The 14,545-nt window shown below is 41.1% G+C and overlaps 1 protein-coding gene across 3 annotated transcripts; it reads left to right on the forward strand.

The window, feature by feature from the left end:
- Window positions 1-1,574: 1,574 nt before the first annotated feature.
- LOC104961131 (protein SOGA1-like) lies at window positions 1,575-11,586 on the forward strand. 3 transcript variants are annotated; one of them, XM_010789354.1, is made up of 5 exons: window positions 1,575-1,784; window positions 2,125-2,677; window positions 5,937-6,231; window positions 8,735-8,953; window positions 11,287-11,586. In XM_010789354.1, the coding sequence occupies exons 1-5, from the start codon at window positions 1,589-1,591 to the stop codon at window positions 11,458-11,460; spliced, it is 1,437 nt and encodes a 478-aa protein (XP_010787656.1). In that variant the 5' UTR covers window positions 1,575-1,588; the 3' UTR covers window positions 11,461-11,586. The 3 variants fall into 3 exon arrangements, with proteins under 3 accessions (XP_010787656.1, XP_010787657.1, XP_010787658.1); XM_010789355.1 differs by having other exon boundaries at window positions 11,290-11,586; XM_010789356.1 differs by having other exon boundaries at window positions 9,088-11,382.
- The last annotated feature ends 2,959 nt before the right edge of the window (window positions 11,587-14,545 follow it).

Raw genomic sequence — 14,545 nt, forward strand, 5'->3', positions numbered from 1 at the left:
GTTTTCCTCTAGATGGTCTAACAAATCAATAAGAGCCACAAAGTGCTGTCTCAGCAAGTCAACCTTTAAGACATCTAAACCTGGAGAGACTGCCACTTATCACACACACACACACACACACACACACACACACACACACACACACACACACACACACACACACACACACACACAACACACANTAATCTCGAGCTTTTTTGGCGTCCGTCAGGAACTAAATTTTTACTCCACTACATTTATTTGAGTTATTTGAGTTACTTTGCAGATTCTGATTAATGATGTGAAATATAAACAACCCTTAAATCAGACTTTAGTTACACCTGAGTAAAATTCAGGTAAGGTGATTGTCAAGTGCCAACAATCAGGAGAGATATTTGATAGTTGGTGCTTGAGAAGACTAAACATTTATCTGCAATTGACATGAATGGAAACGAGTAATAAAGTATATTCATTACTCGTTATTCAATAGTTAATTAAAAACTATATATTGGCTATTTTGCACATCCCTTTCAAGATTTTCTAAGGTTTATTGACATATCATATACACAACTACGGTGTAGTTATGCAATGAATGAACAACTTGGGTCACAGGTTCCTCAACAGCGCATTACAAGACATCCATCAATATGTGTGTATACCTCCACCATTAAACTGTCGAATTCTGCACATTTTGCACTATCTACATACATAAGAGTATTATGTATAATATCAGTTAAAATAAGTGCTTCAACATAGTTAACATTGCAGGAAAGCGATATATTAGATGTTAAGTACTTTGTCAGGCTTAATATTTATCTGTAGATAGATACCCCCAAAGCTTTTTTCTTATTTAAAAGAAGACCTTAATCTAAAGTATTATTTAATGTTTAAATAAAGGTTAATTAGTTTGTCTGTTTTGCACATCCTCCTATTAATATCTTTGTACATCCAGCACTAAACTGTTTTATTGTAGAGATCACTTACAGTATCTTCTTGATTTTTTATATTCTATATTTCTATCATTGACCTTCAATCAATCAATCAATGTTTATTTATATAGCCCAATATCACAAATGTTACATTTGTCTCAGTGGACTTCACAGTTTGTACAGAATATCAGTATGACAATACGACACCCTCTGTCCTTAGACCCTCACATCGTAGAAGGAAAAACTTATGGAGAAACCACACAGTTTAAAGGGGAACATGGGAGAAACCTCAGGGAGAGCAACAGAGAAGGGATCCCTCTCCCAGGACGGACAGACGTGCAATAGATGCCGTGTGTAAATTGAAAAGATAATACATGTACAACATAGGTAGTCCAAATGTTTGGAAATGCATGTGTCTATAATAAGAAGATGAATCCACGAGGATATCCTTCCAGGACTCATGATCCAGGACAACAAAATGAGGATTTGAATATCCAGGACTGTTGATGTTGAAAATATATTCATAACTATTCATATTGATAACAACATGACAGTTTGTCCTTTCCAACAATGAATGGAGTGGTGCAAACAAATGGGATAAGAATGGTAGAAAGACCTGTATGCGCTTCATTAATTCATGCTTTTTTAAATGTCTACAGTTGATTGAAAGTGTGGAGGTGATGAAGGAGGTTGTTCTCTTCTTCTTAATGTCTTTAACTCTCCCTCAGGTCGCCGACTCCCCCCACACCCGTGAGGCGGAGATCAGAGTCCACCTGAAGCTGGTGGAGGAAGAGGCCAACCTGCTGAGTCGACGCATCGTGGAGCTGGAGGTGGAGAACAGGGGGCTCCGAGCTGAGATGGACGACATGAAGCAAGGTAGCTTTTAAACTCACGTATAGGATCGATTGAAAATATCAAGTCATTGCTTTTTTGTGGTTTACTAGGGACTGTGCGCTGCTTTTCATCCGCGTTAAGAAGAATGTATACAGTCACAACCATCGCTTTGACAGAACCAGGCTAGCAGTTTCCCACTGTTTCCAGTCTTTATGCTAAGCTAAGCTAACAGGCCTCTAACTCCAGGTTTATATTTACCATATAGTAGAGTGTTGTCAATCTTCTCATATAACTCTCAACAATACATCAGAAAGGACTTTTTCCCATATACTATACCGTTTCAAATTAAAATGTAACTTACCTATCGTCATTTTTTTCCTAGATTGCCCTCAGGACCTAAGTGGTGTTGGCGGTGGTTTGGGGTCAGGTCTTGGCCTAGGAGGAGCCATGGTTCTTGGGGGCGGGGCTTCGTCTGAAAACGTCATGGAGCTCCAGAGACACCTCCAGTTTGTGGAGGAGGAGGCGGAGCTTCTGAGGAGGTCTCTCATCGAGATGGAGGAACAGAACAAACTCCTGATGAACGAGATTAACCGCTACAAATCTGACTTCCCGCCTCCAACGTCCTCCATGTCGTCTAACTCATTGGACGGGCTGCTCAACGACAGCCCGGTGCACTCCATACAGGAAGGGGCGGTGCTTATCAGCACAGACGCCCCCGCCCACGAGGAGGAGCTCAGACTGGCGAGGCTTCAGATTGGAGAGCTGGGCGGGAAGGTGAAGAAGCTGCAGTACGAGAACCGAGTGCTTCTGTCTAACCTGCAGCGGTGCGATCTGGCCTCCTACAACGCTCCTTCCTCCTCTTCCTCTTCCTACTCACTACGACTGGCTCTGGAGACGGACGCAGAGGCCGGGGACTCAGCTGAGTGCCTCCCAAGGTAGTTTTTAAGTTTCAGTACAACATTTTTGGATGAAATTGTGCTTCTGCAATTTGGTTCTCTAATGGGAATTCTTCAGTGAGACTATTTATTGTAGTACTTCAACAGCTTTGTTGATAACTCAATAAATATAAAACCAAACAATCTGATCCTATGCAGTCGGGAAGAAATCAAATCAGTTATAAAGTGCCCTATTGACAAAAATGCACTTCAATAAAGACACAGTAGCGTAGAGGGTGCCACTTTACAATAAGACTACCCTTATAAATGGTTTACGAATAGTTTGTAATTAATTTCTTAATTAGGTTGTGAACACTTTATAAATCATTAATAAGCTTTTATAAGACATGAGATAAACAGCGCAAATGTGACCGGTTGCCAAATAGTGAGCCCACATTTATCTGTACTGCTAAGCCTTATATATTAGAAATGGTAGTAACTCATTAATAAATGGGAATGTGTTTTACACTTTACAATAAGGCTCCCTTTTGGCAACTATAAATGTTGGTAACTCGTAAATAAATGGTCATAAAGAGATGCCAAGAAACATCCAAATGGAAGGGGGGGAATCAACTCAGTGAACAACAGATACCAAGGATGCTGGCTGATGAAGAAGACGAAGTAAGCTAGTGCCATTATAAGGCTTAGTCATCTTGCCAAATAGTGAGCCTGTGTTGATGTATGAAAACCAGTTTTTCCCCTACCATTCTCTTGGAGGGCGCTGTGCCCCTCCAACGGAGCCCCGCCAACGGAGCCCCGCACCACCCTGAAATTCAAAGTGTTTAAAAAAAATAATAATTATATATGTTTTTGTTTTTTTTATCTTTTAAAAAAAAAATATAGCACCAAATTGCAAATAATCTATATCTACTGTCACTTTTCACATTGAACATGTGCTCTTTTATTAAATAAATTAAAGGCTTTCATTTTAAGTTGTGAGTTTAGTGTTTTTGACCCTAAGAAACACTGCATTAATCAATAACAATAATCCACAGCTCCTCTCTCTCTCTGCTCCAGATGATTTAAGCTATAGGCAGCACCCCCCCCCCAAAGAAGTAAACCTAAGGGAAACACTGAAAACTATGTTAGAATTGGTTTATAAATGGTTCTTAATGATTAATAAAGTGTTTACAACCTAATTATAAACCCTTTGTGAATCCTTTATAAGGGTAGTCTTATTGTAAAGTGGTACCGCGTAGAGTAGTTTGTTTTTGGTCACCAAAGTCAGTAGAAATCATCCTCTTGGCACCATGAAACATCTTTGGCTATGCAAGATTGAGATTTATATTTAAGTCATTACCTTCAAAGCAAATTTTGACAAACAATCTCACAACCAGAGTTGGGTGTAATGCTTTACAAAGTAACGCGTTACTGTAATAATATTAGTTTTGTCGGTAACGGAGTAGTGTAACGCGTTAGCAGTTACTAACATTGCCCCGAAATGCATTACTTCGTTTTACTTTTATAAAATCAGTCATAATCACACTGACAGACAAGAGGGGTTTCCGCAGCAGGTTTATATGTACGTAATCTGCGCGAGTTGCGCGTCCACATCTCCACGTGCAGTACTGCATAAACATGGTTGAGTCAGCGATAACTTTCGAGGGGTGGAGGTATGCCCATTATTTTGAGTTCGTCTGAAGAATAGACAGGAATGTGACGGTGAGGTGCAAACTGTGTCCAGGCCAGAAGCTGTTATCCACTGCTGTAAACACCTCGTCAAACCTCAACAAACACCTGCAAAGAACACATGCTAAGGTGAAGCTAACGCACAGCTATTTGTTGCATGCTAATAGCACGTACTCTGTTCTTCTTCTCTGTCTTCCGGTTGTTGACTGTTTTGAATGACGAATACACACTACCGCCACCTGCTGGTAAGGAGAGTTATTGCCACTCACGCATGCGCAGTTCGTACGTGCTCGGCGAGTAAAGTAACGAGTAAAGTAACAAGTTACTTTATGTAGAGAGTAACGAAGTAGCGTAATATATTACTTTTTTTGAAAGTAATATGTAATATGTTACATTTGTTTAGTAATGACCCCATCTCTGCTTGTAGCCTGTCTCTGCCTTCCCCCTTATTCCACAATAAGGGGAATGTCAACACAGACACCTGTCAGCCCGCACTCTGCTGTTCCTCAGCGCCGCTCCCCCTCCCTCCGGCTGAAATTATGAATAAAAAGCGTAGTAATCATAGAATTGTACACCCGGAAGTAAGAATTCTCCTTACTGTCGATTGATTTGACAGTGATATCTCCACNGTAGTGTAACGCGCTACTTTTATAATTCAGTAATCACACTACAGTTACTAACATTGCCCCGACACGCATTACTTCGTTACTTTCTAAAATCAGTCATAATCACACTGACAGACAAGAGGGGTTTCCGCCGCAGGTTTATATGTAGGCCTACGTAATCTGCGCGATTTGCGCGTCCACATCTCCACGTCCACTGCTGTATAAAAATGTCTGAGTGAGCGATAACTTTCGAGGGGTGGAGGTATGCCCATTATTTTGAGTTCGTCTGAAGAATAGACAGGAATGTGACGGTGAGGTGCAAACTGTGTCCAGGCTAGAAGCTGTTATCCACTGCTGTAAACACCATGTCAAACCTCAACAAACACCTGCACAGAACACATGCTAAGGTGAAGCTAATAGCTAAGGACCCCCGAACCCAGAGTGAGGATATTGTGAGTGTGCCGCCGCGACTCCGAAGCAGCAAAAATGTGAATTTGGAGGACCGGTAACCAAAGCAGAGATGGACAGGCTTGTAGCATCCTTCATAGTAGAGGAAATGTTGCCCATTTGCACAGTGGAATCACCATCTTTCAGAGATATACTGCGCAAAATACAGATAGCAGGAGACAGAGGATGGTCAGATAGGAAAACATTCAGGAGCTATCTGGATCAGTCTTATGCGACAATGGAAACTGAACTAAAGAAAACATTTGAAACTTTAGCAGTCTGCGTGATCTGCCTGTAGGGAGGGGCGGGCCGGCCCTGCGAGTAAAGTAACGAGTAAAGTAACAAGTTACTTTATGTAGAGAGTAACGAAGTAGTGTAATATATTACTTTTTTTTAGTAACGGCCCCATCTCTGCTCAGAACAAAGTCAATTTAGTAGATATTCGGAGGCTTTAGGTAAATTATAGATGTTTACACATTTTCTAACCACTTTAGGGTCAATGATGAACTTTCAATCCCATCGTTCAATCCCAACATGCATGAGAAGCTCTGATCATGCTCTCTCTGTTTTTCCATCAGCCCGCCGCACCGCAAAGAGCCGGTGGGGGGGGAGACCGACACTCTGGAGATGAAGGAGCGGAAAAAGAAGATCGAGGACAACGCTGACGCAACCACCTCGCTCCCCGGGTACCTGGGGCAGAAGGACCATGATGCCTTGCTGGCCATGAGGGACCAGGCTCGCTTGGTTTCCACGGCGATACAGCTCCTGACCTCCCCCGAGTCCAACTGCCTCTCCTCTTCCCCCTCCATCTATCACAAGGTCTGCAGCAGCGACGCAGCGGAGTCGTGTGACCTGGAGAAACCTCACAGCCAGGTACATGGCGTCCTCTGCTCTTTAAGTACACCATAACTTTATATTAGCCACCAGAATAGAATGTTCCTAATGACTCAGCACAAGTTCAATCCTACTCAATTGTCCATCCTAGCTCCCTTTATAGTTCAGATGATGGCGTGGATAAAAAAAACATTTTCGTATCATATCGTGCCTAGCTTTAGTGGATCATAACATATCGGGATTAATATGCAGATTCTCCGCTTTGAAATGAGACCAACATTTTCTCTGCATGTCAGATTTTGAGCCACAACAAAGGCCAAAATGTGGCCTGCTGCAGACTCAGCGAGACTAACAGATTGCCAGAAATGCCACTGCAAAAACAGCCCTTCCAAAAACAAGCAAAATATTCTTGAATCAAGTCAGATTGTCCTCTATCAAGCAAAAAATCTGCCAATGGGATGAGCCAAATTTGCTTGGCTATAATTCTTAAAACTAGAATTAAAATCTAGCGAAAGACCGTAATGGGCCTTGAAACTAGACAACAATTTAAGCACATTTTGCTTATTACAAGCAAGGATTTCTGCATTATTTAAGAAAGAATAAGTTAAAATGAGTGTTTTGGTTGAGTTTACTAAGAATGTATTTCTTAAATTAAGATTTATAATTAGCAAAGAAAGCTTACAATAAGAATCATTGGCTTTAATTGACACAATATATTAGTGACTTTGTCTTAAACTTAGAATGTAAATCTTAAATTAAGTTTAAAAATCAGCAAATAAAGCTTTCAATAAGAATTACATTCTTGAATTGGCCTAATATATAAGTGCATTTGTCTTAAATTAAGATAGCAGAAACATTCTTATTTTTGGTGTGTGTGTTTTGTGTATATCAGCGGTTTTCAAAGTGTGAGGCGCGCCTCCCCTGGGGGGCGCCAGAGAGCTTCAGGGGAGGCGCAGTGTGAGACACAAAAGAACGAGAAAAAGACGAGTAAAGTGACACTTGCCCACTTGTGGCTGTCTGTGGAGACCGAGTTCCCCCACCTCGCCAAAAAGGCTGTAAAAGTGCTCATTCCCTTCACCTCCACCTACCTGTGTGAGTGCAGGTTTTCCGCATTGACTTTGATCAAAAGCAAGTACCGGTAAAGGCTGCAGCCAGACGATGATCTGCGTTTATTCCTCTGTGCATCAAAGACGCAGACTCATTGTTCCCACTAAAGTAGGGGTGTGAGTGTAATAAGGAGGCAAAGTTGACGTTCAGTGTGTTGCCTGGAGCATATAAGGATTTATCCACCATGTTGAAAATGTTAAAAAAAATATGTCTTGAGAACACGGCGTGCGGAAATATACGGGTCGTGCTGCAGCTAGATGTGCCTGTCCTCTGTAAGAAGGTGTCGGCGACTGACATGCAAGGAAGAACGGCTGTCCACAGGCTGTTCCAACTTTAACAACTGTATTAACTTCCAGGGTAGTGAATTGAACATGCAATTGTAATTGGGTGTGTGGTATATTTTCATGCACGGACACGCATGTTCCACAACACACAAACTGAACAACACTCAATTTTCCGATCGCTACCAGTGTCCTTGCGATCTTGTTATAATAACAAGTGCACGTTACTGATGCAATATAGTTGAGACCATTCGGGCTTATTCTAGAGGGGTGCAAGGAATAGTCCAAGTAGTGGGGGAGTTTTATACAATATGTTTAAAACATAAAAATAAAAAGGTTTAAAAAAGTTATTGTTTAATGTTTTAAGGAGGTGACGCTACTCAGCCAATCAAATCGGTGCAGTCAGCACGATAGATTCAAACACACACACACAGAGACGAGACAAGAGGAGAAAAACAGTCGGAGTAATTTCAAATGGCGGAAGGTAGACAGCGAAAACAGAGCATTTAATTACATTTTCTCTTACTGGACCTCTTTGAAATGCAATTGAATACCCCTGCATTATAGCAACAACAACAATAATAATAATAATAATAATAATAATAATAATAACAGCAATAATAATTGGGAGGGGGGGCGCGGCTGTTCTTATGTTCTCTGAGGGGAGGCTCACCTACCCACACTTTGAAAACCCCTGGTGTATACCACACCATTTAGTTATATTACATTACATGTTACCTGTTAGACGCTGTTATCCAAAGCGACTTACATACTTAATACTGTGGCAATCTTGGGGTGAAGTCTCTTGTCTACGACAAGCTGACTGCAGTGGGGTTTGAACCTGTGTTCCCCTGATCCGAACACCAACGCACTAGTCCTATGTATGCACCATTGTACACCAAAGGAAATCCCTGTATGTGTAAACCTGCAATAAACCTAATTTTCATTCTGATTTTGAAGATGAAGAAACTAGAGGCGCAAAGAACACAGCCTCATTATACATTTTTATTTTATTTATATTACAACTTTTTTTAATGTATTTCTTACACTGATTGTTCATACACATGCTGCATTAGCCCCACATAATCCCAAGCAGTCCCCTTATACAACCAATAATAAACAAATTTGAGATAAATTATTTATTTCTGCCCCAGATTTGCGAGCTGTCTGACCTGGCGGACCGGCCCCTGGTGGGGGCTCTGACCAGCCGGCTCCAGGCCCTCCACACGCAGCTCCAGGCCTTTGTGGAGCGGGTGGACAGCCAGGGGAAAACCCCCGCAGGTGGAAGGGACCCTCAGGTGGAAGGAGCGTCTCCTCTGCCCCCCCCCTGCTCTGGAGAGGAGCAGGATGTACTGAACACTACTGTGGAGAAGGTAAAAGACACACTCCTGCTTTTCACTCCTTATCACTCTGTCTCTTTCAGTTATTATCAGTATATTTTTTTTAAGCTTTCACTTTGTTGGGTTTGAATATTCTGTTGTTGCTTTTTTTTTGTGCTATTCTTCAGTTTTGTGTTTGGTCAAGTGCCTTTCCATTAGTTTGGCTGAAAACCCTCCCAATCCCATCTGCTGTAGTTTCTCCTCACAGTGGAGAATGGATTTACAAAACACGCTCAAATCGGAAATACCACTGCAATTTTATCATTGCGTTTTAATTTATTCTGATCTGTTTATGACTCTTTTGCCTATCCATTCTATAGGCACCTAACATGATCAGTGTAAGTTGACAAATAGCCCCATGTTACATTTGTAAATGTCCCCGCTGTGGGACTAATAAAGGATTTCTGATACTAATATTGGTGTATTAGATGTATTCAGATTTGAGCGTCCAGTGTAACCCTCTCCACCTGAGGCCCCCCGTGTCCTCTGCATGCTGTCCAATGCTTCCTAACCTGGTGCATGGATGCTGCTTTAGGCCTCAAATGGAGCCTGTTAGTATGAATTGACCTAATAAAGTTATCAGGAGCACATAAAAGCACCATTTATTTATATACATTTCTTCATCAACATTTCATAAAACATGCAGCCTGGGTTTAGTGTGATTGAGTAATAGAGTTACATTTGTATCCATAGATTCCCTTTTTTTCATTTGTAGTGAAACGGAATGCGGCATCATAATTTAAACGACTGTGACAACTATAGAATAGAAAAGAATATGTTTAAAAGCACTAAATAGGACAGTGTTGGTTTTATTATTTAAACCTTTAAAGGAACCTAGTTTCTGAGGTTGTCAATTTCAGCTCTGTAGACGTCATCATAAGAGATATATTTGTATAAACACAACACTTAGAAATGTACTTCATATTTCCATGGCTAAAATCCAACATCTGTAGTCCGAAGACTAATATTAAACAATCTGAGACATTAAAATCCATCAATTGTATGCAATATAATATATTGGTAGTGAAACCTACGTGGGTTTATTATTGAAAGAGGTGTCAATACAGATTTCTCAAAGCTGCAGATGAGACAGTGAGCTTGCTCTAAAGAGATTTCCAATCATGCTTCATAAATCAGATTTCACGTCTATAATTTTCCTCTGGGAAATAATTTTTGCGTTACGGTTGATTGTCTATTATTTATGACTTAGTGTGAGCATCTCATTTCTATGTAATGGTCAAAATGCAATCAAAAGAATGACAGTTATAGTAACACATAGGAACAGTTTTATAAAACAGTACCCATCCTTTTTTATATTTAAAAATGTTGTCGCTAAATTGCAACTTTTATCCGCGTATCAACAAATCCCAAAAATTATGGATATTTCTGCAATTTGCTTTACTGCCTTTACAGGGAAAAAGTATTTCTTATAAATACAAATCTATAATTTGGATAAGGATGTGAGGAAATTGCGCTAAGTTTTAAGAGGATACATTTTTATGTTTAGACTCCATTAGAGGCCGATACTGAGTCCCAACACCCCTCCAATCTCTCATTCCTTGTCCCTCTCCCCTTCCCTCCGTCCTTCCTTCTTCCCTTTTTCCTCACTGCATGGGCACCATAACGGTCGGTTTCTGCACTTCACTTCCATCGCCCTCTTCCCCTTCTTTGAAACTCCTCACACCTCCTCCTCTTTGTTATCTCCTTAACTGCTTCACTACTTCATACTCTTGACTCCTCCTTGCTCACCTCAAATCCCGTTCCTTCCCTTGTTCCCGCTCTTCCTTCTTTTCCTTTGTCCTTGCTTTGCTTCCCCATCTGCACATTTTTTTCTTTGTTCCCCTTCGCTCTGATTCTTTATCATAACCGCCTTACTACTTATTCTTTATTTCCCCCCTCTCTCTCTTTCCCTTCCCTAACTCCCATGACTGTTACTCCCCTGTCTTTCCTTTTCCCTACTCTTCCATTTCCATTTCTTCTCCTCCAGCCATTCATTCTGCCCTCCATCCTCCTTTTCTTCCTTTTCTCCACTCTCTCCTTCTCCTCTTCGACCAAGCTCTTTTTTCTTTACATCCTTTTCTTTGTCTTGTGAGATCCATATCAACTGTTTTATTTAATTGTTTTCATTGTCTTAATGTTATCATACGGATGGACACAATTTTGGTTGAATTATTCTTATTGTTGTGTTTTTTTGTCTTTTTTTCTTCATTTTCTTTATCACGACACAACGTCTCCTCCTCCCTTGTCCCTTCTTCTTTCCACTGTTTTTGTTTTATTTTTTATTTGTTTTTTTCTTTATTCATTAACCTGCCCATGCATGCATGCAGCAGCCTGATTATAGGGACGAATCAGAGACCAAGGTAAGAGGTCAAACTGAGGAGGACAGCCAATCAGACAGCCAGGAGATGCAAAAGCAGGAAGACAGCCAGCTGGAACAGGGAGAGAAGGAGGCAGACGACACACTGGTGAGTCGCTCAGAATCACAACCATTCACATCATGACGACAGGCTCAGACACACTGGAGCCTGAGCCAAGTTGAAATGTCAAATCAGTCATGTGCACACAGACAGACCACACTGCTGTCTGGCCACAGTCTTAAATGCCTTCAGGCTATTATGGTGTCCATTAGGTCTATGATGGGGAGGAGGTCAGTAAATGGGAAATTTGCTTGTGTTTTTTTTAAATATTAATTTGACTACTTGTTTTTATAAGGGCTCACTCACCCAACTCTGCATTCTCCCTCAGTTTGTTCAGTGTCTTTCACCCTCTTCCATTGGTTAGCGGCTATAGCCAGCATTTTAACTGTGGTTAACTGAGGTTGCTCTGTTGTCATCATGTGACTTAAGTATAAAACTTTGGTCACGTGATTATGGGTCCATGCTCATACAGTATATGGTGGAAGTCGCATTAAAAAGATGATCATGATTGCAACTCTTTCATCGCTGTAAACTGAACATGCACCATCAGCTGCAAAATATTTGAGATACTGTTCAATTCTCTTAAAGTGGACCTATCATGCTATATTTGAATAATATAGTGTAGGACCATACCTATATAAGGCATATTTATACTTTTTATTTTTCAAAATACCAAACAGATGATGCATTTTAGCCATTCCTCATTTCGCTCAATTTAACAGTGTCTTTTCATGGGCTGATTCTGTGAGAACAGCATCATCTACAGTCCTGGCATATATACTACAGCGTCACCAGCGCTTTCGAACGGCAATCAGGGCTCTCGACTAACTTTTTTCACCATCCTCCCGGAACCGTCCCAAAATACAATCTAAGCCGTCCCGAAATTAATGTGGACCGTCCCGAAATTTAAAATATTAGTTTTTCTACATTATCATTAGATAGAATCATTCAAAGTGAGCTTTAACATAAATAAAACATCATACAAATCATTAGATGATAATTCATCAACCNCAACCGTAACGCAAAAATTATTTCCCAGAGGAAAATTATAGACGTGAAATCTGATTTATGAAGCACACACACACACACACACACACACACACACACACACACACACACACACACACACACACACACACACACACACACACACATACTTTAGCTTGAAGTTACTGATGTGGTACAGTGGCTGCGAACTCCTGCTAGCTGCACAGTGTTGTAAACAAACATAAACAGTGACTTCACTGTCAGCTGGGGGATAGACGGGAAGAAAAGACCTTTGTTTGGCCGACCTTTTGCTGGCATGCCTCCATGGTAACCAGGGATGTGTGTGTATGAATCTTTATCCAGAGCCTGAATGGGGTCCAGAGAGTGAATGGTAGGGAAATTAGAATAAAATAGAATAAAAGATAACAACAGATATAGATATTATGGAAAAAAAAGTTGTGTTTGTAGCAGTAATGAGCAGTGAGAAAGCATCGGCAATCGGCATCTAGCATAAAACCCCTCGTTGCCTGCAATTAATTTCCCCGCCCCAAGCTAGGTTACTATTTGGTACTTATTGGTTTGTTGAATAGCATTTTGCAGCCTCCAGTTTGGAATGTGGACGTTGCCAATTGACAAAAGAGGGTCGAAGTGCGATTGGGATGATAAAGTCAAAATGTTTACTGGGGTAATAAATGAAGTTGGGGGTAGGGCCTCTTTTTCGTAGACTTTTATACAAACAGACATCTATTTGCAGACAGTGGAGATTAGGAAGAATGTAGGATTAAGGCATTTACACATTTGCTTACATGGAGTTTGCCACTTGGCTGGAACTATTTCTCTCTGGGTAATTACTTCCCCGTTAGATAACAAAACCAGTGGAAAATCCAGCTGCTGTTCGCCTAGCAAAAAGTAAACAACAATTTAAAATGTTTACATTTGAGTTTTTTATACAAATTAAATGGAAAATGTCTTCTTCTTCCAGCCTCAATGCTAAGATAAGTTAATCAACTCCATAGTGACTGCACCGGCATGAAAGGGGAATCAATCATTCCAACTGAGTCTCGAAAATGGAGCTTTGAAAATATCAAAGCATTCCTCCCTTAATTTCACTGTTTAAAGTTTGTGTAACTTGTTTAAGCATAAGGAAATCCACCAATACACTTAACAACAGTAACATATCTTTAAAATAATCAAACACAGATGATGACTGTAATTGTATACTATTTTTAAAGTGGTGTTTTTTAACTCTCCCACTCTTCACACATTTGCTCTTATGTTGCTACAGTTTTTCTCTGCACATTTTGCATGGGCAGCTGCCACAGCAGTGTAACAGAAGTCAGAGTAGATTTCCAGGCTGTGAACAGCGGGGGGTGGGGGGTGGTTTACCGAGTCACACACCTCTAAAACACACATTTAATTATATATTACATAGGACAATACCTTCACGGCCAACTGCTCACCTATAAAAAGATTGTCCAAAGTACACAAATAAACACACAACACATGACCAAATCAATTAATCACTCACACAGAGTTACACACTTTCTCTTTATGGACACACCAAATACCTCACCAAAGAGAGCCTCGGACGGAGAGGGAGGTACCAGGGTCTCTGCGAGGAAAGCCTGTCGGCGCGCACCCTACAGTGGCCTGACACACAAACACTCTTTTCTTCCTAACCAAATTTACGTCACCTAATCCCTTTGTAATCATTAGTCCTTTGTTCCTCTCTTCCTTCATTTCCTCCCTTAACCCTCCCTTCTCCCTCATTTTTTGTACATAATTTCGCTCTTTGTCGGCTTCCCACCATTCGGGTATTAGTACCGTCAGAAGACACGATCTTGGGGCATAGTGTGGAGTCGACGGCGACAAGACATGCAGGTGGTGTGTGTGTGGTGTGGTGTGTGTGTGTGTGTGTGTGTGTGTGTGTGTAGTCGTGATGTGTGTGTGTGTGTGTGTGGTGTGTGTGTGTGGTGTGTGTGTTGTGTTGTGTGTGTGTGTGTGTATGTGTGTGTGTGTGTGTGTGTGTGTGTGTTGGTGTGTGGTGTGTGTGTGTGTGGGTAGGGAGCGGAAGAAACCCGACGACTCACTCACGTTAGTCTAGCTTCGGGCGGTGACATGGTAATTACAGGAGAAAGTGGGGTGACCCAGTCGGAGACGGGGAGCTAGTGGGGGGGGTAGT

The sequence above is a fragment of the Notothenia coriiceps genome, unplaced genomic scaffold, assembly GCF_000735185.1.
Source record: "Notothenia coriiceps isolate Sejong01 unplaced genomic scaffold, NC01 NC01_scaffold00032808, whole genome shotgun sequence".
NCBI lineage: Eukaryota > Metazoa > Chordata > Actinopteri > Perciformes > Nototheniidae > Notothenia > Notothenia coriiceps.